The sequence below is a fragment of the Haemaphysalis longicornis genome, unplaced genomic scaffold (assembly GCF_048455015.1).
Source record: "Haemaphysalis longicornis isolate Haplotype H1 unplaced genomic scaffold, Haemaphysalis longicornis Haplotype H1 scaffold_5, whole genome shotgun sequence".
Classification (NCBI taxonomy): domain Eukaryota; kingdom Metazoa; phylum Arthropoda; class Arachnida; order Ixodida; family Ixodidae; genus Haemaphysalis; species Haemaphysalis longicornis.
In genome coordinates this window covers 190,078,842-190,103,104 of record NW_027526385.1, presented here as the reverse complement: position 1 = coordinate 190,103,104, position 24,263 = coordinate 190,078,842, and the positions used below count along the sequence as shown (strand labels likewise).

Below are 24,263 nucleotides of genomic sequence, written 5' to 3'. Positions count from 1 at the left end.
CACGTCATTTCCGAAACAAAAGAGATAACATGATCTCCAACTCTGAAGCGGGAAGTACCCCGTCTCAGAATGTATAAAAACTGTAGTATATGGTTTTTTCAAAGATGGCGAGCTCACGTAAAGTTACGGTTTACATTTTTTTCACGTGCTCATTCACCTAAGAGGTGCTTGTGAGAAAAGCATCTGTAAATGATTCTCCAATAAGCTCTCGCCATTCACAACGTTTGCGACGTCAAAAAACGTAGCAACCAAAAGCGTACGGCTCCAGGCACCTGTTTTTCCGTTGATGACATTTTCTGCCTTTTTCACCAAATGCTAAACGCTAGAATGGTGTATTAAATGAGATTTTCGCCACCGTAATCTGCCGATATAGGCCTACTTGTTATTACCCTTCAGTGTCCCTTTTACGTATCTGTTTTACAATATTCAACGGGTTAGCCATTAGGCCCTGGCATCACCACTTCGAAAGGAGTAATGCCGCGTTTAAAGCTATGTTCCTGGGTGGAATATACCATAAATAAAGCTGCGAACGGTATCTCGTATCACATTATTGCCTAGTGGTGTACGTAAAAGCCAAACATCGCCATGTAAGGTCTTAACAGCTCATTGGTCCCGTAACTGCATTTTTCTTAAAGGGAGCCTGCAACCGTTTTTTCAACTTTTTTTTTGAAATCGTAAACCCTTGCAGAACGTAGCCACCCAGTACACCCAGTACTTAGATTAGGGGATCGCAAAGTACCTCAGCCAAAACGTACTGCTCTATGCCCATCAGAAAAATTGCAAACTTGCTCAAAAGATTTTTTCTCTCTTTCCCGGTCTCGACGTTCTTTAACCGCTCGAATTACGTCATTAAGGCCATGTACCGGCTGTTGGCCGGTTTTCCTTCAGTTAGAGCAATGAACGCTTTTCGATAGCAACTTTAAGAATAAAGCCACAAAAACAAAGCAGAAACGGAAGGCGTATCTGGTACGACGACCAAATGACGCAGTGTCGATCCGTGCTGGCAATAACTATGGCTTTTGCAGTGCTTCCAGTCGCGAAGGAAAGAGTGAAAGCGTTTTTCGAAAGTGTTGCGTGGTCCCTTTAAACATATTGTTGGCGGTTTCTGTTCAACCTTCTGCAGTAATTTACTTCCTTACTTACGAAACGCAAAACACCTGTACCGACTGCAACAGAAGAAAAAAGTTATTTCTTTCTAGTTACTTAAATAGCCATCCCAAAATAGAACAAATCCGGAACCAAAAACAGTAAAACTGGGAAAACGAACACAAAACTGACCTCAGATTGTGACCATCAGAACACGAAAGGAACGAAAAGAATATTTTTAAATGTTCCCCCCATGCAAAGCGTCTCTGGGTCAATGCTGCGAATAGCCGGGAATGCAGACGTCTTGTGAATAGGACAATATTGCAGAAAATCGAGAATCGCTGTGAAAGGATAAAATGTAAAAACAGGAAGTGATGTTGTCACGGAGAATCCTAGCACGTGCATGGTTTCCTTGGTCCCAGATGAGACATCAGGGAATCTTACCTTTGCTCTGGCTTCTCTGGCAGCCTCGGCTTCGGCGGCCATGGCTCTCTGTAGCTGGACAGGTAAGCGGACGTCTTTGCTGGAATAATAATAACGAGGAGAACATCACCGTTCAAGTTTGCCTCATGAATGGCGTCTTCCTAACTCCGTACATATCCCCCGCCCGGAACAAAACCTCGTTTGTCCGTTTTGTAATTGTTTTGTTTTTTTTGCGAATTGAAGCTACTGACAAATATGAAGGCGTTGCTGTGGGCAGAAAACTGTCAGCGCGAGGTAGAACTAAAGTGAGGCTAACAATAACGAAGCGCCTTCAACGGGTCATACAGGCTGTAGTTAGTTTAGTTAGGGATATGCCTTTGCCCTGCAGTGGGCGTAGATAGGCTGGTGATGATGATGACAGGCTGCAGAACCGAATTACCTAAAAAATAAAAACCCGGCCACCAGCATAACTACAATTTTTTGCACCAGTTCCGTGGTCCGCTCCTGAATGGACCTAAAAAATAAAAACCCGGCCACCAGCATAACTACAATTTTTTGCACCAGTTCCGTGGTCCGCTCCTGAATGGAACGGTGTTCTAGTTCACAGGCCGTAGACGCAGCCGTAGCCACGTTTTGATCCACCCCCTTAGCAAATAGCAGCTCTTCCATAAAGTCGACACGTCCGAAACAATGTTCCCAGCACTTGTGTAATGCCAGTGTTAATATGGCTTCAGGCGTGAGGTGGATGCTAAATGAGACAGAATTGGGCATCCTGGCAACCCCGTGCATGACACCGTGCAGGCGTTTTGCTGTTGAGCAAGAGAAAAAATTCTAGGTAGTCTGATAAGGCGACTTACATTTCCACCCGCTCCACCTTGATACCCCAAGGGTCTGTGCCCAAGTCCAGGGCGCTCTGGAGGTGAGAAAAAACGGCACCATGACAGCGGTGCAGCGGCTTAACAACACACTTCTTGCTAATTACAAATGTAAACACTGAAATCGGTAACGAATAGCGCTGATTTTTCTCACAGGCAACTAAAAATCACCGCTCAGTACTTCGTTGTGATCTGTATGCGTGCTCTCAGGTTCCACGTTTTGGTGTTCACAGCGCTGACAAATAACCAAGAAACCGAGTCATTGATTAGTGTACGATTGAGCAGCAGTACAAAACATGAACTTTTTTCTACTTATTTATAAACCATATGTAAACTTAGTAAATAACTAGGTGTAAAAAATAGATGTTTGTGTGCGTTCAGTTCAGGCTCGAGTCCTTAAAGATTTAAAGACATTATGCTTTCCATGCACACCTTTTTTTATCAGCAACAAGTGATGCCTTAACTACATTTTCTTCTCCAAGTTGCAATGGGAAACAATTGTTTGGTGGAAATATTAAGCAGGACTTAAAACGCCTGCAGGCGATACATGTGCCTTTGTCTTTGCTCAGCGAGAATTCAGGACGCGCAGTTGTAATTCACTCATTTGTGGGCTTTTCCCGGTGTATCCCGTGATCGGCATGCCGGGCGAGAAAACTCCCGCTCTAGACGGTCCCGGAGCCTCGCAATAAGTAGGCAGCCATTTACGCCAGTTGCCGCTAGATTCTCGTTTCCTTCATATTATCTGGCTCACAGCTAGCAAAGAGTATGGCTGGCTAAATGGAAGGACGTCGTCTTCTGGGAGGTACATCCTCACTGGTGCACTCTTAAACCGTAGCTTTCTACGCCTCATGGATGGCGTCATTCGCCCGAGGAAAAAGCACTGGCGGAAAGCCAACTTTACACAAAAAGTTTCACACAACGATGACGATGATACGTGAAGGCACCAAAAGGGCCTCAAGAAAAAAACAATTCCCACCTGGTGGGGATCGAACCTGCCTATCCCGTGTATTAAGCGGACATCGATCTCCCTTGACCGTTCCGGAACGGTCAACGTACCTTGGTTTTTGGCCTTTGACTCTCACACAGGTTGCGCGGGGGATAGCTTAATGTTTCCGACATCTTTCTCTCGGGAAAGGGGTTCTAGTTTTTTGCTTCTCTGGTGCCCACGTGCGAGGCGCTAGCAAACGCGAAGTCGTGAGCTCGGCGTTTGCTGTGGTTCAAATGAAGGCGTTGGGCAGAACCTTTCAATTGGACTGCACAACTTTTTCCGCTACTCTTCCGTATCTGCGGCTGATACAGATTGAGTTAATAGGCTGTGAGTAAAGGTGACAAAATGACCCATGTCCTTACGCTCATCATGTCTGACGAAGTTCACACAGCAGGCAAACGTTGTGGGCTCTCATAGGTTGCTTGAAAAACTTTGTCAAAGTGTTTCTCACGCACCTAAATTTTGCAGCACTCAACTCGCTGAATGTACTTTTATTTTACCCCATGCGTCATTTAGTGCGGCCGTCATGAAGTATTCGATCGCCAGCATTTAAGCAATCAATATTTCATCCCTCTCGTTTTCGTAGAAAAGTGTATATCTTGTGAATTGCTTCGTTTCTAATTTCGACATTATAATAAACGGCTCCAAAGAGAAAGACTAACAATTACAGATTTGGTGCGACGGCTCAGTATCTGTAACCTTTATTGTAATCTTCAATCACTCTGTAAACTGGAATAGCCTGAGGGACGGCCATTCCAAGTTAGTGGAATGGTTCATAGAAAAGGGAAACCCCAATAAATAAATCTCTGACAATTAAGCAGACATTTTCTGATTGAGCCAAAATGTTGCAATGACCGTGTGTTCGCTATTTTGGCGCATGTTAAATATCCCCAGGTGGTGAAAATTAAACAGGAGTTCTCCACTGCAGAAGCCCTCATCTCATGTGTAGCGCCGGCTCGTTAAACCTGAATCAATCGCAAAAAGAACACGTGATGCCGATTTCCGCAGGCCCTATTCTTCTTTCTTAGAATTTCTGGCCGGGAGTGCCGAGGGTTAAACAAGCACATTAAGCCTAGCGTTGACTAAATAGCCCCCCTCCCCGGCCGCCCTCCAATGTCTACGCCTTTGCATACAGCCGCACGCATGCTCGCCTGCATGTCACTGGAGATCTGCTCCCTCTCAGCGAGGATCTCGTGCAGGTTGCGGGTGCCGAGAATGTTACGCAGCATGGTCTGTGCCAGAAGGTGGGTGCTGTAGTGAGCGTTGGCCACGTTGGCAACAGACAGCACCGCATCTTGCACCCTGTACCACACCACTGCGTCCACAGCGACGGTCACAGAGTCCTTGGTCAGCACCTGTGATCCACAGAAAAGAATATTGGTGGTCGCTTGATGCAGAACAGGCGCCTTTGTGGCTCTGATAGCGTAAAACTGACGAGGGACATGCAGAGGGCCTCAGGTTATAAGACGTTTGTGTCTCTTGGGGGATATAAACGAGAACATTTTGGTGTCTCCGTCCCTCGACTAAACCGGCCGGCCGGCCAGAAGTTAAAAGAATACTGGAGAATATATATATATATATATATATATATATATATATATATATATATATATATATATATATATATATATATATATATATATATATATATATATATATATACAGGCAAACTATTCCTCAACTAATAACAATGGTATCATCCTTTACACCTGTCAACATTGTTCAGCCAAAGGGAAACATTAGGCGTGTTACAGGCGAAACGTAAGCACTTATGTGACCGCTCCAGCGTTCCTTTATTTAGAATTAAACGGCCAACGGCCGTGTAGTTGGTCGGATCGCTAAAAAACACGCATTGAAAACGATGTGGAAACTTTGCGCATTATTTTTTAGCACCGTACTCGTGGCTGGAGCGCAGAAGAAACCGCAACGAACAGTCGCAGACTATTTGCGTGCCAGCTGCGGGAACAGGGTAAAATTGAATTGAATTCAGCAAACCTACTTTGCGTTTTTATGGGAGGACCAAGACGGCAGAGCAACAGCGTGAGGAGTGGACGGGGTGAAAAGACGGCCAGTAACGTGACAGTGGTGGCTGAAGACTCGTCTCGGTTACATCTGTCGCTATTCGAGCAGATACTCGCTAAATATTTACCTTTTGTCTTGTATGTGGCCACGCGTTAGTCTAAATAACAAAAACAAAGATGTGTTTGGTGAATACCGTAATTTGTTACCTAGCATTCATTACACTTGCGGCGTTCGAATCAAAGGTCTAAAAACACCTCCTGAAATATTTTCCTATTTGAAAGACTGCAGAAGAAGAGAAAACGTCTTGAACAATATCACTTAGCGCCCGAGCAGCCACTAAACGTGAATGAACAAGGACATCAAACACAGCAGAATGACTACATAACAACAGGTAAACCGAACAATTTAAATTTTTTGAAAATTTGAAGCGTTAAATGAACATTACGAACAAGCGCACCCTCAGCCAGAGAAAAACTACTGCTGCTCTACGTGCACCAGAACAGACACTGGGTGAGATGATTCTTTTTTCTTTATCTACCCGGACATTGTTCTCGCACTAGAGTGAAGTCAGTATAGTTATATCACGCCTACTTGGTGTCTTCCTCTAGGTTTCAGATGAGCATGTTCCATAACCACAAAACAAACCCTAACAAGAGGAATGCAGAAGATAGAAAGAAATTGGCTCCAATCCACAATGAGATGGTGGTTGGAATACAAAGCTGTAAGCGACACCCACAAAGAATACCTATGCGGCGTCACTTGAATTCACAAACGTGGCATCGGCTCACTGCTAGCCCCCATTAAGCTCTTTGCCTTCCTATCTCACTCTTCTCCTAATGAATTGAACAAAGGTTTACCCAATGCGATTTGAATTTTCTGCCTTCACAGTGCTCGCGCGCCCACTGCCAGAACAGGGTAAGCTGGAGTTCCGTTCTTTTTTTGCTTACTTTCATGTCGCACGTGACGGCACCTTACCGCGCAGTGTGGAACGCGCCGTTTCAGCGGCCACTTTTTGCGTCTTTTTAAGGGTCAGGAGGAGGGCGTACGCGTCGTTGACGTTAACTCTCTCACTACTTCCCCTCACTATTGTTTCATGCGCCGCCGTCAAAGAGCAATCTCCCCTCCCCAGACGCTGAATCCAATCATCTGTCTCCTCATTCTACACGTCTGGCCATAGCTTAGTTGGCAAGACGGTGGGCTCTCGCTTCTCTTTTCTACGGTGACCTAGGTTCGTCGGCTGGCGGTGCCAGCAGTTTAGTTGTGTAGCCAAGGTGTAGACAGGTGTACCCTGGTATGTATGTTTGTGTAGCCAGTAGTTTTATGCTGACGCGGGCACGAAGATTTCCTTGCCTGCCTACCGGTATACTGCTTTGCAGTAAAAGTATCTCCTGCGATGACAAATCGCGCCGTCCGCTCTTTCAAGGCAATAACCATAAGCTTTCGCAGCTTTCGGAGTGCTTTTGCAGTGCCTTCAGACACAAAAGAAAGAGAGAAAGCTTATTGGCAGTCTTACAAGGTTAGTTTTACAAAGGTTTTTTTCTATATAACACCGTGAAAAATCCCCTTCCCGTGGACTTCACAGCAATCCAGTGTTCGAAGACACTTACAGCTTGAAAGCGGAGCGGCCTCGAATGCAATGCATGATTCTTAAAAAAACCCACGAAATACGTCCGGACGTACGTTTTCCTATTACGGCCGGGTCCTAGGCAAGGTCAAGAGATGCTGGGAAGAGGATCCTTCGGCAAGAGCGCTCACAACGCGCTTTCTCCTATGAGGTCACGTTTTAAAGCAAAGATTCAATAATCTCACCGACCGGTTTCGCCATCGCGCAGGATTTGACCATCATTTGACCAAAGCTGCGCCGTGCTCTTGGCAACTCATCACGTGGGTCACCCGGTCTAGCTCAGCCTACAGCCGAGTTTGCTAGCAGCCTGGTGCCGCAACCAGTGCAGGCTTACGATATGCATCTCCGCAAGTGGGTCGCCGCCGCCTACGTGAGTCGCTGCGTGCATGCGTGCCTCGCCATGGACGAGAGCGCTGCAGGGCCATTTTCCCTTCTCTGAGGGTTGCGCGGGAGAGAGAGAGAGTACTTTTATTTGGAGTAGGTGCCCCTAGTCCGGAGCTCGGGGTATGTAGCTGAAGGGCAAGTGTGCACGTTCCGTCAGCTGTCTCTGGCCCCGAGCGGTTGAGTCGGCCAGCCACTCCTCCCACTTGGTGAAGGTGGCGTGATATATAAGTCCAGTATTTCCAGCAGAGTCCACATTGTGTAGTATCCTCCATTTTTCGGAATTTGTGTATCATGTAAGTAGTGGGAAGCCACCGGGGCTGCTTTTGTCGAAGTATAGCTGTGTGCCATCGTTTTAGTGTGCTGTGATGTGCCGGAAACAGCTGTCTGGAAAGGCAAGCCTACCAAAGAGCTTCTCTTCTGTCAATATAGCGGCTGCCTGATTGGGGCAATGCCCTCGGATGACCATCCGCTGGTGCCCGGCTGTTGAGTTTGCGGGTGAGAGCATTATTAGCGCGCTCATCTCCAGCGATGCATTTATACCCGGAACCCAGAGCATCCTGAATCCAGTTGAGCTACTCTCTATCGCTTTTTTATTATCGGTGCCATAGTTGCGTTCAGCTGGTTGCGAATGAGATGGCGACACTACGCTTGCGAGTCGCTGAAGATTATTGCACAGTCTTTCTATGTGCAGCTTTCAATGGCTCTGGCTATTGCTCTTGATTCAAGGTCGGCTGCTTTTTGCACTTTCTTTTCTGGGGCGGCTGTGACAAAGCTCCAATTCCCTGTTGACAACTGTTATGACACCTGTTCTGTTGGAGAAACTGGCGTCCGTGTGCAGTAATCCAGTATCCAGATCTGTTGGTTCAATACTTTTCACAAGGCCCGGTGGTTGGGCCTTGTGGTGCTCATGTTATTTGGCAGGGAGGCTATTTTAATCCTTGCTGTTGCCGTCGGAGTGAGCTGCGTCTTGCGCTGATATTCTTCTCTCACTTCATACCCGAGGCTTCTCAAAATTTGGATTCCCTGTTCAGAATCTCGGAGTCGCTGAAGCTGGGTGATCTTGGGTGCAGTGATCAATTCCTCGATTGTATTCGTGGTGCCTTTGTCTGCCAACGCTTGATTTGCCGTGTAGGCAGGAACGCCAAGCGCTGCTTTCTGTGCTTTGCTTGAAACGATATTTATTTTTAGTTCGGTTTTACTTGGATTTTCATACGGTAGATGGTGCAGTAATCTGGAATGAATCAGTGCCTTTTTCATTCTCAAGGCGTCCTCTTATCTAAGACCCCAGTGTCTGTTCGTGATCCTAGCCAGCATATGAATACCTTGGTTGCACAGATTCAGGAGTTTGCCAATTGTTAGCTTATTGATTGATTATAGGGTTTAACGCGCCGACGCAACGCAGGCGATAAGGCTCACCGTAGTGGAGGGCTCCGGATTAATTTTAACCTGGGGATCTTTAACGTGCGGTGAAATCTCATACACACGGCGTTTTTGCTTTTAGCCTCCATCAGAAAAGTGCCCGCCACGGCCAGGAATCGATCCCGCGACCTCCTGCTCAGCAGCGCAACGCCTTAGCCACTGAGCCACCGCGGCGGGTAATTGTTAGGTAAGCTTTACCGTGGTTCTCAACGGTCAGTCCCAGAGCCTAATGTTAGGTCTTTAGGCGACAAGCATGCCGTTTATTTTGACTTTCGGTCGTTCTTGAGCCTAATTTTTGTTGTGTTTGGTAACAACCAGGAGCTCTGATTTTTTCAATGAACAGGTCCTTCCTCTTTTAGAAGCACAGGCCTGGATTGCATGCGCTGCTTTTTGCAATTGTTCTTCGATCTGTCCATGTGAGCTTCTTTCCATCCAAACCGTATTGTCATCCGCGTATATCGCATGTTTTGTACCTTCTATGCCACTGAGAATTTCGGGAAGATCCATCATCGCTATGTTGAATAGGAGCGCCGCAATTAGTTGCGCGGGAGCTGCAGCTTTTAAACCATCGTAAGCAAGCGGTGTCTGACCGCCCCTCGGATATCTCCGGCCGAGCTACTTCACTGGGGGAATGCCAAGCACACGAAGCTAGCGTTTAACACAGAGGATGAGCAAGCCATTCAGCTCTGAAAACGCCAAAGGGGGGTTACAACTCAAGCCTCAGGGAGAATGTAGACGAATAGTATGATACTTACAGCTAAGTCAAACGTTAAGCAACTAAAACCAAGAAATTTTCAGGCCAAGCCAAACTTTCGCTTTGTATGTCGAAGGGTTTCCTGAGCTCGGTCAGAGCCATTTTTTCTGCAATAATATTCGGATTTTCTATTTCAGAAGAGTAAACTGCTGGTTTCTCCGTAGACACACCGAGCAAAGGTACCGCAAATTAATATTTTTCAATTCTTGTTGTCGCCGTGCCCTTATTATTACCTCTGGCTTGGACAAGAAAGCTCCATCCGTACATGTAGCGGAGCTTATCAGAGGTCGGCGAACTCACTCATGAGTCCACTCACTCAGACTCATTTGGACTCAAACTCACGCGTGAGTTTGAGTTTGAGTGAGCGCGAGGCTAGTGTTGCATGGTGAGTTTGAGCTTGAGTGAGTTTGAGCCGAGTGATCCCGACTGAGTTTGAGTCCGATTGAGTTTGAGTACGCCTGAGACCTAGTGAATTCTGAGTCCATTTTGAGTTCTGAGTACATTTTGAGTTTGAGTCCATTTTGAGTTCTGAGTACATTTTGAATTTGAGTCCATTTTGAGTTGGGAGTACATTTTGAGTTTGAGTCCATTTTGAGTTCTGAGTACACTTTGAGTTTGAGTTCATTTTGAGTTCTGAGTACATTTTGAGTTTGATGCCATTTTGAGTTTGAGTCCATTTTGAGTTCTGAGTACAATTTTAGTTTGAGTCCATTTTGAGTTCTGAGTACATTTTGAGTTTGAGTCCATTTTTAGTTCTGAATACATTTTGAGTTTGAGTCCATTCTGAGTTCTGATTACATTTTGAGTTTGAGTACATTTTGAGTTTGAGTACATATTGAGTTTTGAGTACATTTGGGTTCTGAGTGCATCTGAGTTTTGAGTCCATTTTGAGTTTGAGTACATATGAGTAGCCTAGCAGGCAGCTATGGTTGGCTGTTAAGTTTCATGTGTCACTGTGGGCTCGGAATTCAGGTTACCTGCGGGTACGGCACGAATCGCGATCTGCATGATCAGTTGGGAGGGAGGGGGTGTCTGATTTTTTTTTTGTTTCTTGTTGAATTTTCATGGCCATAAGCACTCGCTGTATACCTAATTTTCGCGGCTGGGCGCGTGAGTGATAATTGACTAGTCAGGTCATAAAAAAGGGTTGTCTTAACTTTTCCTCCTGATGGATCTACTAAGAGCGTGGGAAAGGGTGGTGGGAAAGCACACGGCGGCGCAGGCGTGCTGGTTGTTCACCTGCTACTGTTAACGGCTTGATATACTAGGGGTCACAAAAGAAGTGGTGAGAGCCAGGGGAAATGGGGGGGCGGGGGCAGTCCTTTCTGCTGTTTCAAATGAATTAGCTGAATTGACTGGCTAGCGCCCCTTAAGACAGAATAACGACCACATTAGATTGGGTGAAAAGTGAAGCTGATGAGGCTAAGGCGTGTAAGGTATCAAATGAAAGGTCCGGATTAACGGAATCACGCAGGGTAAATAAAACAATGCTTCCTGATTGTAGTCATCAGGCAGTCATAATGAGTCATAGATTGGGTTAAAATTCAAATTGGCGCTGCGAGGGCATGTGGGGAATCAAATTCAAGGTCTCGATGTGGGGAATCATTCGGGACGAAAATGAGTTATGGATATATCATGACGTAGTCATGGTAAGTCATAGATTCGGTTAAAATTTAAGTTCATGACGCTAGGACGTGTGGCGTATCAAATTAAAGGTCTCGATGAGGGTAATCACGTGCTTCCTGATTATTATCATGATATAGTCAAAACGGGTCATAAATTAGGTTCAAATTCACAATGATGCCACTAGGTGTCCGGGTCATCAAATTGAAGGTTCCGATAAGAGAAATCACGTGGGACAAAAATGTGGTAGGGCTATATCATGAGATAGTCATGGTTAGTCATTGATTGGTTTAACATTCAAATTGATTCCACTAGGATGTGATGGGTATCAAATTGATGGTCTTGATGAGCGGAATCACGTGGGAGAAATACAAAAATGCTTCCTGGTTATAACCATGACATTGTCATGGCGAATCTTATATTGGGGTAAAATTCGAAGTGACCCCGCTAGGGCGTGTAGGGTATCAAATTTACGGTCTTGACGAGGGGAATCACGTGGTACAAATAAAAACGGCATCGTAGTTCGAATCATGAGATAATCGTTGAGTCATAGATTGGGTGAAATTCAATGTGAGGCCGCTGAAGCATGTGGGGCGCCCAATTGAAGGTTGCAGTCAGGGGAATCACGTCGGACACCTAAATAATGCGTCCTGGTTACAGTCATGAGAGTCATGGTTAGTTTGACTGGTATGAATTCCATATGACCCTGCTAGGGTGTGTGCGGTATCAAATTAAAGGTCTCGTCGAGGGGGAACACGTGGGACAAATATAAAAGTGCTTTCTGGTTATAATTATGAGGATATAGCAAAAGGTATTAAGCAAAAGGTACACACTCACACGCTCACTTACACTCTCACTCACACTCACACTCTCACTCACTCTCACTCTCACTCACACTCTCACACTCACACTCACTCTCACTCTCACACTCTCGATCTCACTCTCTCACTGTCTCAATCTCTCACTCTCACTCTCTCAATCTCACACTCTCTCACTCTCACTCTCTCACTCACTCTCAGTCTCTCACTCACTCTCTCACTCTCACTCTCTCTCACTCACTCTACCGCTCTCACTCTCACACTCTCTCTCTCACACTCTCTCTCACTATCACACACTCTCACTCTCTCTCTCTCCCTCTCACTCTCACTCAGACACTCTCTCAAACACACACACGCACACGCACACACACACGCGTGCGTGCTGGAAGTTAACAGCTGAGTACGGTGGCGGTCATTGCTTACAACAATAGCGTGGTGTTTTTCCGAGCTACGAGAGCTCATTCCACCTAGCAAATGCTAATAAAAACTAATACAAGTGCCTCAGCAAACAACGAGGCACTTTTTTGTTTGTCCCACGTGATTTCCCTCCTCGAGACCCTCAATTTGATACCCCACATTCTTTAGCGCCACACCTCTCTGCATTTTCACCCAATCTGAGACGATCTATGACTCCCGTGTTACACGGTTCGCCATTTTCGATATTTTTCTTATTTCTTTTTTAGATTTTTAACATTTAGTTTTATCAATTCTCTACATTTACGCTCTTATAATGATTACAGGTTGAACTTCCGTGATATCTGAATTTTTGTGTATATGCAGGGCGTTAGAAGATCATGGCGGGGATAGGGGGATGGGTGTACTCGGCAAAGAATGCTACGCAATAAAAAAGCAAAGGTATATCCATGAACGCCTCGCGCTTCAGAGATTCGCGGGGACAGTTCGCTTTGACACAAGGCGTTTTTTCAGGATGCAGAGCAAGAATGCACGGAACCGTAACCCTAAACAGCTTCGACATAATTAAACGGAGCAGTGAGCGCACGCCCCCTCACCCAATCTTGCTTGTTTCGACCTGGGGACCGAGCACACTATCGAGCCTGGACCGCCTCTGTCATGAACACGAACACGGAGCCTACATCAAGAGTTTGGTATCCAATGTATACGTACAATTGCTTCCAACCAGCGCTACTCTTCATGGGCAGCAGGTGTAGCTGTATTAAATCTGCAACGAAAATTCTTTCCGACCTCACAGGGGCTACGGTGTCATGTCTTAGCGAATGCAAGAGTTTGAGCTCACGAATTTGCACCCGTAATATTTTTACCACTCGTGAATTTGAAAACACTGACTGCTAATGAAATCAGAGTCCATCTGACCCCGAGTAAATTCCTAGCATGAGAGAGTTGTGAGGCCATTTGAGTTCTGAATTCATTTTGAGTTCTCAGCTTATTTTGAGTTCTGAGTTCATTTTGAGTTTTGAGTCCATTATGAGTTTGAGTACATTTTGAGTTTTGAGTACATTTTGAGTTTTGAGTACATTTTCAGTTTGAGTACATTTTGAGTTTTGAGTACATTTTGAGTTTTGAGTTCACTTTGAGTTTGAGTACATTTTGAGTTCTGAGTAAATTTTGAGTTTTGAGTCCATTTTGAGTTTGAGTACATTTTGAGTTTGAGTACATTTTGAGTTTTGAGTACATTTTGAGTTTTGAGTTCACTTTGAGTTTGAGTACATTTTGAGTTTTGAGTCCGAGTGAGTTCTGAGTTTTGCGCTCAATGTGAGTTTGAGTTTGAGTGAGCGAAGATGTGCTGCTCAGCATTGAGTCTGAGTTTGAGTGAGTGGTGATTCGAAAAAAAAAATTGTGAGTGAGTTTGAGTGAGGGGCGCAAACTTTGCCGAGGTATGGAGCTTATTACCAGACTCAACACAAAGGTCAGTGCAAGACGGAGTAGCGACACACCGATTTTGATATACATAAAATATCATAAACTAGCTGCCGTTCCTTGTAAGATTGACGGCAAAAAGCCAGTACAACAACCCTAAAATTGGCATACTTTACTTCGAATTCTCGATGGCAGGCTTCATATAATAAGTCATGTATACAATCTACAGTTTGACAGGTTGTTTACTTAGCTGTTGAACCTGTCAGTATCATCATCCGCTTGATAGAGTGAAGTACACTAGTTGAAAACCACTAAAAATGAGCGCTGATCATAAACGGATTGCATGGCGTCTTGCCGAGAAATCATAGATTCTAACAAATTGCCAAGGCGAAAGCCCGCTGCCGCGCACCACAGCCCTACTAAAATAAACTCGGTATCATGAAGGCAGTTACACACGAACACGTTTGTCAACTCGGTTGCGGTCAGTCGCTCCTACACCGAAATATACTCGAGAGATTGTAAGCTATGCCTGGGCTGGGCGGAGCTTGCCAGATGCTATGGTCGCACCCCACTTGACGGAATCAAAATCGTGCAGGCAATGCTAGGAGCAACCGGTTTAATGTAACAAATGTGGGGCAATGAAAAATTACTTTACATCGTAGCAATGACGTAAATTCAATTCATCCGGATAGCCTAAGCCACGACAGAATCCAAGCATGTCTGGCCCAGGAGTCAGGAAAGTGACAGGAAGACGAATACAAGGCACCACGTTGTCCTTCATGTTTTTTTTTTACCCCATCACAGGCCCAATGCAAATTACTGCTACAAATTCACCATCATTACAATCGTCATCATCGTCAGCAACAGCAGCCAACTAGGTGCACTGCAGGACAAAGGCATCTCCCGTGGACCTCGAACCGCTACTGGGCCGCGCCGCTGCAGTCCACTCTTTGCTTCCGAGATTCTTTATTTTATCCCTTCATCGGGCAATTGGTCTTCTTTTTGTAGACCGGTCTCTCTGTGTCCGGTCTGTCACCCTAGTAGTCAACCGGCTGTCATTTCGTCTAACTAACGTCGCTAAAATATTTGATACTCGTAATCTTTGCTCATCCTGTGGTGTTGATAATATAAATTCCACGTTTGTGAAAAACACTAAGGAGTACTTCTCAATTATTTTCTATAACGTTTTTTAGCAGTCTTTGCTCACAGGCACCCTGCCGGGTGACTGGAAGGTAGGGGAGGTGGTTCCCGTCCATAAAGGTGCTGATAAACATGCTGCCAATAACTACCGCACCATTGCATTGACTTGCTTTCCGTGCAAAATTTTGCAACATAATTTATCATTGGAAATCGCTCGCCACTTGGATTCTAACACATCTTTCCACGATTCACAACAAGGCTTTCGTGAAAACATTTCGTGTGAGGCTCAACAAGCCTGCTTTACAAACCTCCTTCATAGCAAAATTGACCATGGTTCCACAGTCGACTGCATATTTCTTGATTTCGCCAAAGCTTTCGACAAGGTATCACATGAACAAAGTATGCTCAACCTTGGTCCTAACGACCTTGCCTGGTTAAGTAACTTCCTCTTAAACCGCTTTCAGTTTGTCAACGTTAACCAAAGCACGTAGTCTTTTTCTGCGGTATATTCAAGGCTATTTCCTCGAACCCCTCCTCTTCCTAATTAACAATACTGACCTGCCTAGTAAGTTCAGCCTTCCATTAATCTATTCGCTGATGATTGTGTTCTTTACCGTGCGATCACATCTGATATTGACTCCGCCATACTTCAGTTCGATATTAACACGATCTCTGCATGGTGTAACGACTGGCTGATGACACTTTTTAGAAATAAAATTAAAGTACTGCAATTAGCGTGAAAAACGCATCGCAGCCATAATTATTCCTTTCATGTGAATATTCTTGAGACCGTAACTTCCTATAAGTACTTAGTCGTCTATATATCATCCAATCTGTCCTTGGAAACGCATATAAACGGCATAACAAATAATGCGAACCGCACATTGGGCTCGCCTAAACTACAACTGTACAAAACTCTTAGGCGCCCGAAATTGGAATACGCCGCTTCTATATGGGACCCGGGCCACGCATATTTAGCTTCATCCAGAACAGCTCCGCACGCTTCATGCTTTCCGAATACCATCGAACAGGTAGTGTAACGACCATGAAATCACAGTTGCTACAACCCGATCTGTCTTTACGCCGCCAGATACAACGTTTGTGTTTAGTTCACAAACTTTTTTAACACGCGACGCTTCATGACATACTCCTATCAAGTCTCTATTTCATATCTCGTCGCTTAGATCATCGCCATAAAATTGAACCTATTCATTGTCGTGCTAATCCGTACTATTACTCTTTTCTACCCCAAGCAATCAGCCATCGGAACAGCCTTCCCGAACCACTTGTATTAATCCGTAGCAATAAGTTGTTTAGATTAGCTTTGGCTACCAGCGTTAGTAATAATACTTGATTCTAGAATTTTCGATACCGCTGTTGTGCCTTGTTTTGCTCATTTTATCATTGGTTTCGAGCAGTTCACCAACCTCGCTATTTCAGCTACTGCGTATAAGTAGTCAAATCTATGCCAAATATACATCGCATCATGAACAGTTTTGTTGCGCCTTTTTTTCCGTTTTACGTCCCTTAGGTATTGTTTTTTAAATGTTTATATGTCGCTACGCTATACAGGCTACAACATTGTGCTTTTCTCGTGACTTTTGTCTGGATTTTGCTGTTTTGTTGTTCCTTGTTTATTTTGACTTGTAATCTCTTTTATACTGTATGCTTAATACTTTATTGTATATCGGTACCTGTTATGCCCACTCCCCTCTGTAACGCCCTACCGGGGCCTTGAGGGTAACCTTAAGTAAATAAATAAATAAACTACGTGACCATCCAAAGTTCATTTTTGTTTGAACTATGATATTTATTCGTGGTAGTACGGTGTTTACACAAGGCACAGTATATTTCACCAAGCGCTGTCCATGCATGGGACCGAACTCTGCGCGCGTTCGTCTCAGCGTCTTGTTCTTGATGATGATCCCGACTTGATGGTGATGTCTCGCAACGGGACCCCCCTCCCGTAAGAGCACCGTCTCGCGGCTGCTCAGGGCGAAACTGTAGGCTGTGAACGGCAGGGCTTTAGACGGACGACATGGAAGATGTCAGACTTCGGAGGGAGAGATGAGTCAGCCGCAGCGACAAGGGTGATTTCATAGTTCACAGCCTTCACTTGGCACAGGACACGGTTAGGGGCTGTTGTAACAGGTGCGAAGATTCTCAAAATGCCCTACATGGCGTGCAGGACACCAGAACAGCACGGGGGATCCGGGCTTAAAGTGACGGGTGCTGTGGCGTCGATAGTAACAGGATGTTTGAGAATCCTGAGATATCGTAAGCCTGGTGCGCGCTATGCTGCACGAAAAGTCAGCCAGGGTAATGTCATCTTGTGCATAACCAGAAGGCCGCGTGTTTTGCTCGGGTAAGGTTACCAGTGGCAAGACCGGCTCTCGACCGAAGAGGCGGTAAAAAGGAGAAAGTCCGGCGGTATCATGACGGCACGAGTTGTATGAGAATGTAATAAAAGGCAAAGCAATGATGCAGTCGCGATGGTCATCCAAAACGTACATGGAAAGCATATTTCTTAGAGTTCTGTTAAGTCACTCCGTAAGACCATTGGCCTGCGGATGCTAGGAATTCGTAAATTTGTGCGTGGTTGCGCAGGAGCGAAGGATGTCGTCGACTACTCTCAACAGGAAGTTTCACCCGCGGTCAGTCAATGGCTCATGAGGAGCACCCTGATGGATGATCACCTCCTAAAGAGAAAATCTGCGACATCGGTAGCGCAGCTGTTTGGAAGGGCCCGTGTTATTGCGTAACGGATCGCATAATCAGTGGCCAGTGCAGTCCAACGATTTCCTGCCTGCAGACGGGGGAAAGGGACCCAGCAGGTCTAAACCAACGCCAAAAAATGGTTCGACCGGTATGTCCAGTGGCTAAAGAGGGCCGGCGGGCGTCATCGTTGGTGCTTTCTGGCGTTGGCACTTGTCGCATACACCGACATAACGGCGAAGAGAGAGGTAAAACCCTGGCCAGAAGAAACGCCGTCGAACAGAACAGTATGTTCTCAAAACTCCTAAATTACCAGCTGCTGTATGGTCGTGGAGTTTCTCCAGGACGTCCAAACGAAGGTGGTCAGGCACAACAGGGAGCAGCTCGGGACCTTCCAGGCATGCATTCGTACGATAGAGCACACCGTCCTTGTGTTGGAAGAATTGTACTGATGGGTCCGAAGGGGCGTTACTTCCTTGTGCAATGCTTTGGTGCAAAAACTCATGCCTGCGCTGCTCTCCACCAAGTTGGAAGAAAGAGGAAATCGCTGGAAGGGATGGAAATGCATCGGAACACGTATTCTCACGAAGTTCGAAGGGGTAACGTGACCGACAGTCGGCGTCCTGGTGCAGGCGGCCCGATCTGTAGGCGACTCAATCAGAGTACTCCTGTAGGCGCAGAGCCCAACGCCCGAGGCGGCCGGTTCGATCTTTCAGCGATGCTAACCAACAGAGCCCTTGATGATCCGTAACAAAGGAAAACGGTCGGCCGTAGAGGTATTGACGAAATTTGCCCACAGCCCACACAAAAGCGAGACACTTTCGTTCTGTGATGGAATAGTTTCTTTCTGCTGGTGATAAAAGGCGGCTGGACTAGGCGATCACGCAATTCTTGCCGGATTGGCACTGAGCCAGGATGCCTCCAATGCCATGGCCACTAGCGTCAGTCCTGATTTCGGTAGGAGCGGACACATCGAAGTAGGCTAAAATGGGCGATGTGGTGAGGAGAGGCACCAGTGTGGTGAAGGCTTGACCTGTTCATGGCCCCACGTATAGATGGTGCCCTTTTTCAAAAGATCGGTTAGAGGACGGGTGATATCAGCAAAGCTGGTTATAAAACGGCGAAAATATCAGCAGAGGCCCACAAAACTGCGGACGTCTTTCTACGAGCGGGGCACAAGGAAGTCGTTAACGACTTTGGTCTTATCGGGATCGGGCTCGACGAGGTGGCCCAAAATGGTTAGTTCATGCCTCGCGAAGCGGCACTTCGCTGAGTTGAGCTGCAGGTTGGCGTGACGGAAAAGAGCAAGGGTTTCACGCAGCTGCTGGATATGAGCTCGTATGGGGGAGAAAACACGATGACGTCATCGAGATAGCAAAGGAAAGTAGACTATTTAAATCCGCGCAGGAGAAAGTCCATTATGCGTTCAAAGGTGGCTGGCTCTTTGCGCAGTCCGAAGGGCATAACCTGGAACTGATATAGGCCGTCGTGAGTGACGAAAGTGGTCTTCTCTCGGTCCAGCTCATCAACTGCAGTCTGCCAATAACCTGAGCGAAGGTCTATGTAAGAGAAATATTTCGCACCATGAAGGCAATCTAGGGCACCGTCTATACTGGGTAGAGGTTAGATATATTTCTTGGTAACCCGGTTCAACTGGCGGTAGTCCACACAGAAGTGCCAGGTGCCGTCTTTTTAAGTGCGAATGCACTTCTTAAGCGAGGCTGAATCGTCCGCCGCCGTAGTCCGCATAGCAACAGCTGCGGGTGCGCGCGCTCCTCGTCTTCCTTAGCAACGGGGGGAGATGGGTACGCGCTGCCTGGCCGCTGACATGGCACATACCCACGTGGGGGATTGGCCAGGAATCGGGCGTCAGAAGGGCTAATGCACCCGCTTAAATGAGTACTGACACGAAATTTCAAAGCTGAGATCCGCTCTAGCAATCAAGTACAACGACAACACAAATAGGTGTTTCTGAATAAATGCATATTTCTTTCTTTGTAGTTGTGTGTGTGTGTGTGATCTCTCTTTCGCGAACATTACCGAACCGCGCAAATTCAACTCGTGCGTTCGCACTTTCACATTCTTCCCCTCGGGGAAATGCGTGGAATTTTTTTTTACCAACACGACGAATGAACCCCATGGACTACACGATGGTTCAATGATGTCCTTTGCGAGCATTTTTTCAGCCTCTTGCTGGATGACTCCTCGTTCAGAATGAGAAACACGGTACGTCCGGCGATGGATAGGCCTGGCATCACCTGTATCGATACGGTGCATCACAGTTGTGCTTTGCCCTGAAGGCCTGTCACCCAAGTCGAAAACGTCTTCAAATGATGAAAAAAGACAGCGCAGTTTGCTTGCTTGATCTTGAGATAGGTCCGTGCTTATCAAGGGTGCAAATTTATCTGGCGACGTAGGTCGATGGTTGCATCCATGTTGTTGCATTGGTCATGGTCTAAAGCAAATGCCGAAATTTCAGTTGCCACTAAATGGGTGAGAGTGGCGACGGTTATACCTTCTTCGAGAACTTCAGTTTGGAGCGCAAAGTTGAGGAGAGGCAAGCAAACGGGGTTGTGTTTGATGGTGACCACAGTGTGGGGCAGTAAATCTTCGCGTCCATAGAACGTCGACGATGGGAGTGGCACGGTAATCGCCGTCAGGAAGAGCGGTAGACGTAGTGAGGGGGACATAAGGGGCGGCTTGACTCGGCAAGCGAATGTGTTTGGACGAGCACAGGCGCAGCGGGGATGAATCGGCAGTAGGGCAGCTCAAGACGAAGAAGGCCTGTAGAGAAATCGATGAGTGCTGCATGCTCTGTCAAGAAATCGCATCGCGACCAAGGATCACGTCGCGAGCACATTTGTCCAAAACAGAGAAAAGAAAAGTGATATCGTTGCCGGCGATGGTGACACGGCAGGTGCACTTACCAGCGATCGCCGGTGCACCACCGTCGGCAAATTGGATGTTCGAAAGGGCAGGTGTGAGGCATTTTCTCCAGCGGGTCCTAGATACGCACTCAAACGAAAATATGCGCCCCTGTACCAATCAATGCCCGATCAGGCACGCCATCAAGTTTCACGTCGAGCAAATTGTCCTTGTTCGGCAGCTTCAAAAGAGGAATTTCGGTTGTGGTCGGAAATACAGCCTCACCTCTGGGAGCAGCACTCGCTAGTTTTACTACTCGAGGCGTCCGTAGTTGCTCTGCGAGGTAGAGCGGCGGGGCTCCGGAGAGCGAGGCTGTCGGCCATGGGGTGATGTGGAACGGCCATGTCGTGGGGCGAAGTAGAAGGCATCGGCTGCATTGCGTTGCTGGTAGCTGGTAGAAGAGTGGTTCGTCGCAGACTGCGGGGCACGATCGTTCCAAGTGTTTGAGCGGAATGAAACCAGCGGCTGTGGCAATAACTGGCAACATGTCCGAAACGCCTGCAGTTCAAGATTATGGGCTGGTCATCGGGTGTTCTCCATTAAGCCGGGTTCCTTTAAGACCGTGGCTAACACTCCTGGCGGAAAGGGGTCGGGGATGATTGAAGTGGCCCATGACGGTTGCAGGAAGCAGCGTTGGTGGGAAATTGCCGACCAACAGGATGGCTCGTGAGGCAGGCTGTCTGCATGCCCATGCATGCGATTTCGTCACGTACAACTGCTTGTATGATGACGAGTGTCGGCATATGGACGTCAGCGGCGGAGTGTTGGGTGGTGACCGGAGTCATAACCTCTATCTGAAGTCGGACGATACGGGTCACCGTGTCTGCAGTGGCTTCTAACAGTCGTGGGCGCAGTGGCGAATCTGAGCCCTCACATAAAGACGTTGCAGCGGTTTTGGGAAGGCCATAAATTTCTGAGTGATTCGACGGCTTTTCGCTTTGTGCGAAGTGCTTGCAATTGTTCAAAATTGAGCTTACACTAGAGCAGTGTTTGCACACGAGTAGATTGAAGGCATCATCTGCTATTTCTCTCAAAATGTGGTAAACTTTATCATGGTCGGACATGTGGTCGTCAACTTCGTTGCAAAGGGCCAGGACGTATGCTATGTAGGCTATGTACGGCTCAGTTGACGCCTGTCCTCGCCACGCAAGCGGATTTTTGGAGGCGACCTGGCGACCTGATGACTTGCCAAAGAGCTTAATAATCTCTGCCTTGCAGCTGTCCCAACTAGTAAGTGTCGCTCATTGTTGGTATTGTAGCGCGTCACCGCTGCACCTTTCAGGTGGAACGAAAGGTTAGCAGCATAAGGGTGGGATCCCAGCGATTGTTGGCACTCGCACGCTCGTAAAGGCTCAACCAGTCCTCCACATCGACACCGTTGGTGCAATCAAAGAAACTTGGGTCTCGAGGGTGGCTCACGATTACGAGCGGCGTAGCGGCGGTGGGAGGTTCAGAAGGCGGTGCCAAGGTAGCGCCTTGTAGATGACGCCCGCTTCGAAGATCCGTGATCAGGACCTGTGGGCCAGCCGTGTCCAGGCCTCACTTGGCTACGGTAGCGGTGGGTGGAGCAGTACATGGCAGAAACAGCACTCTCACAAAAATCTCCAATGTCTTAAAATCTAGTTTATACTCCTAAGCAGGTAGATCTTCTCCTGCATCTAAGTGTTACTGCCATCACTATTCGTTCCATGGCACGGTGGGCTGAACTAAGTTTGCTTTCAATTTTTTTAATAATGCGGCAAGTTACCGCAATAATTTCATCCCCGCCATCACCAGTCATTAGGAGGTGGTGACTACAACTTGTATTTGCTAAAATGACTATTGAACAGGTGGAGAGAAAGGTCAGTGGTACGTAGACTGAGGAATAATACGATATTCTGGAAGCCCTTCTGCATCATGGGTTAGAAGAAAATAGCGATTTTCTACATTTTTCTTGAAGTAAAATGTTAACGGAACTTTGTCAACACACATAAAACTTAGGGGATAACACAAAAAACACAAGCCAGATATAAGTGGTCACAAAAAGGCAAGACAGAACACACAAGGGCAGAAGATCCTAAGAAGAAAGAAATGAATATCCCAAGCAGACTTAACGGGACTCGCTTTCACAGGACTGGACATAAAGCTAAGCTTTCAGTGATGCGAACATTCTCAAAAATGCTAGTGTTCAGTGCTGCACTTTGCAGACGAAGTAGCACCGCTTAAAATGATTGCACGGGAGTCGTGGAAATAGTGTTTTTGAAGTGAACATGGGCATGGCCTTTTACACCGAAGCTTTATTTACCTTCCTCAGAACGGTGGTCTATTTCCAGCCGTCAATGTGTCGCCTAGACAAAAACAATTTCATCTATGGCTTTACGTGGGTGCAGCTCTCAACCTAATGTATTTGCATTTGCAAACCAATGCTGGAATTGTCCGCTAGGGCGAAGTTAATAGTGCGTGCAGTGTTATTTAGCCGTCATTATAACCTAGATTCAGTCAAATCATAAATATTAAAATTTCTGTCCGCGGCCTATACAGGATTGTATTCTGAGGAATCAAGGTTACAAAACACCTGTTATTCTTGTTTTACAAAACCTAACCCTATTTAAATAGCACTATAGGTAACTTGTACGACGACTCACTACAATAGGAGGTTCCGATTCAGTCTGACTATGGTACCTCCTTCTATGTACACAGTTTTTTTGTTGAGTCAAAGGAAAAATAACAGCACTGGTTTCTTTTACCCTGCGTTATGTTGAGTTTTATCTACACATCACAACTAAGTAGCTTACGGTGAAGTTTTAAATAATATAAACTTCCTATCATCTCTAAATATATGAGTTTCTGCGGAAAGAAATTGCTTGATTGATTGATTGCTTATTGATTGATCTATTGATTGATTCTAGGGTTTAACGCGACGACGCAAGGCAGGCGATGAGGCGCGCCGTATTGGCTTCGGGTTAATTTTGACCAACTGGGAATCTTTAACGAGCGCATCAATCTCACACACAAAGGCGTTTTAAGTGCAAATGCACTTCTTAAGCCACCCTGAACCTGCGTCCACCGGCGATGTCCGCGCACGTGGAGATGGGCGCGCGCAGCCTGGCCGCTGACATGGCACATACCCACGGGGGCGATTGGCCAGGAATCTCCTCGTCTTCCTTGGCAACGGGGGGAGATGGGCGCGCGCTGCCTGGCCGCTGACATGGCACATACCCACGTGGGGGATTGGCCAAGAATCGGGCGTGAGAAGGGCTAATGCACCTGCTTAAAGGAGTACTGACACGAAATTTCAAAGCTGAGATCCGCTCTATCAATCAAGTACAACGACAACACAAATAGATGTCTGTGAATAAATGCATCTTTCTTTCTTTGTAGTTGTGTGTGTGTGTGTGATCTCTCTTTCGCGAACATTACCGAACCGCGCAAATTCAACTCGTGCATTCGCACTTTCACATTCTTCCCCTCGGGGAAATGCGGGGAATTTTTTGCTTTTCGCCTCCACTAGAAAAACGGCTTAGCGGCCGCGAATCGAACCAGCGTCCTCGTGCTCAGCACCACAGTGCCTGAGCCACTGAGCCACCGCGGCGGTTTCTGTGGAAGGAAATTAACCCCCATGTTTGGCTCATAGAATATACCTGAATTCTAT

The 24,263-nt window shown here is 46.6% G+C and overlaps 1 protein-coding gene across 1 annotated transcript in view; it reads right to left on the bottom strand.

Annotated features, from left to right (window-relative positions):
• LOC144139561 (band 7 protein AGAP004871-like) overlaps nucleotides 1-24,263 on the bottom strand; it is a 62,614-nt gene that overhangs the window by 6,402 nt on the left and 31,949 nt on the right. The window contains exons 5-7 of the mRNA XM_077671861.1: nucleotides 4,524-4,727; nucleotides 2,367-2,422; nucleotides 1,531-1,609 (exon numbers count right to left, since the gene is read on the bottom strand). Of these exons, the coding sequence (XP_077527987.1) occupies nucleotides 1,531-1,609; nucleotides 2,367-2,422; nucleotides 4,524-4,727 (339 nt within the window). The remainder of the gene's footprint in view (nucleotides 1-1,530; nucleotides 1,610-2,366; nucleotides 2,423-4,523; nucleotides 4,728-24,263) is intronic.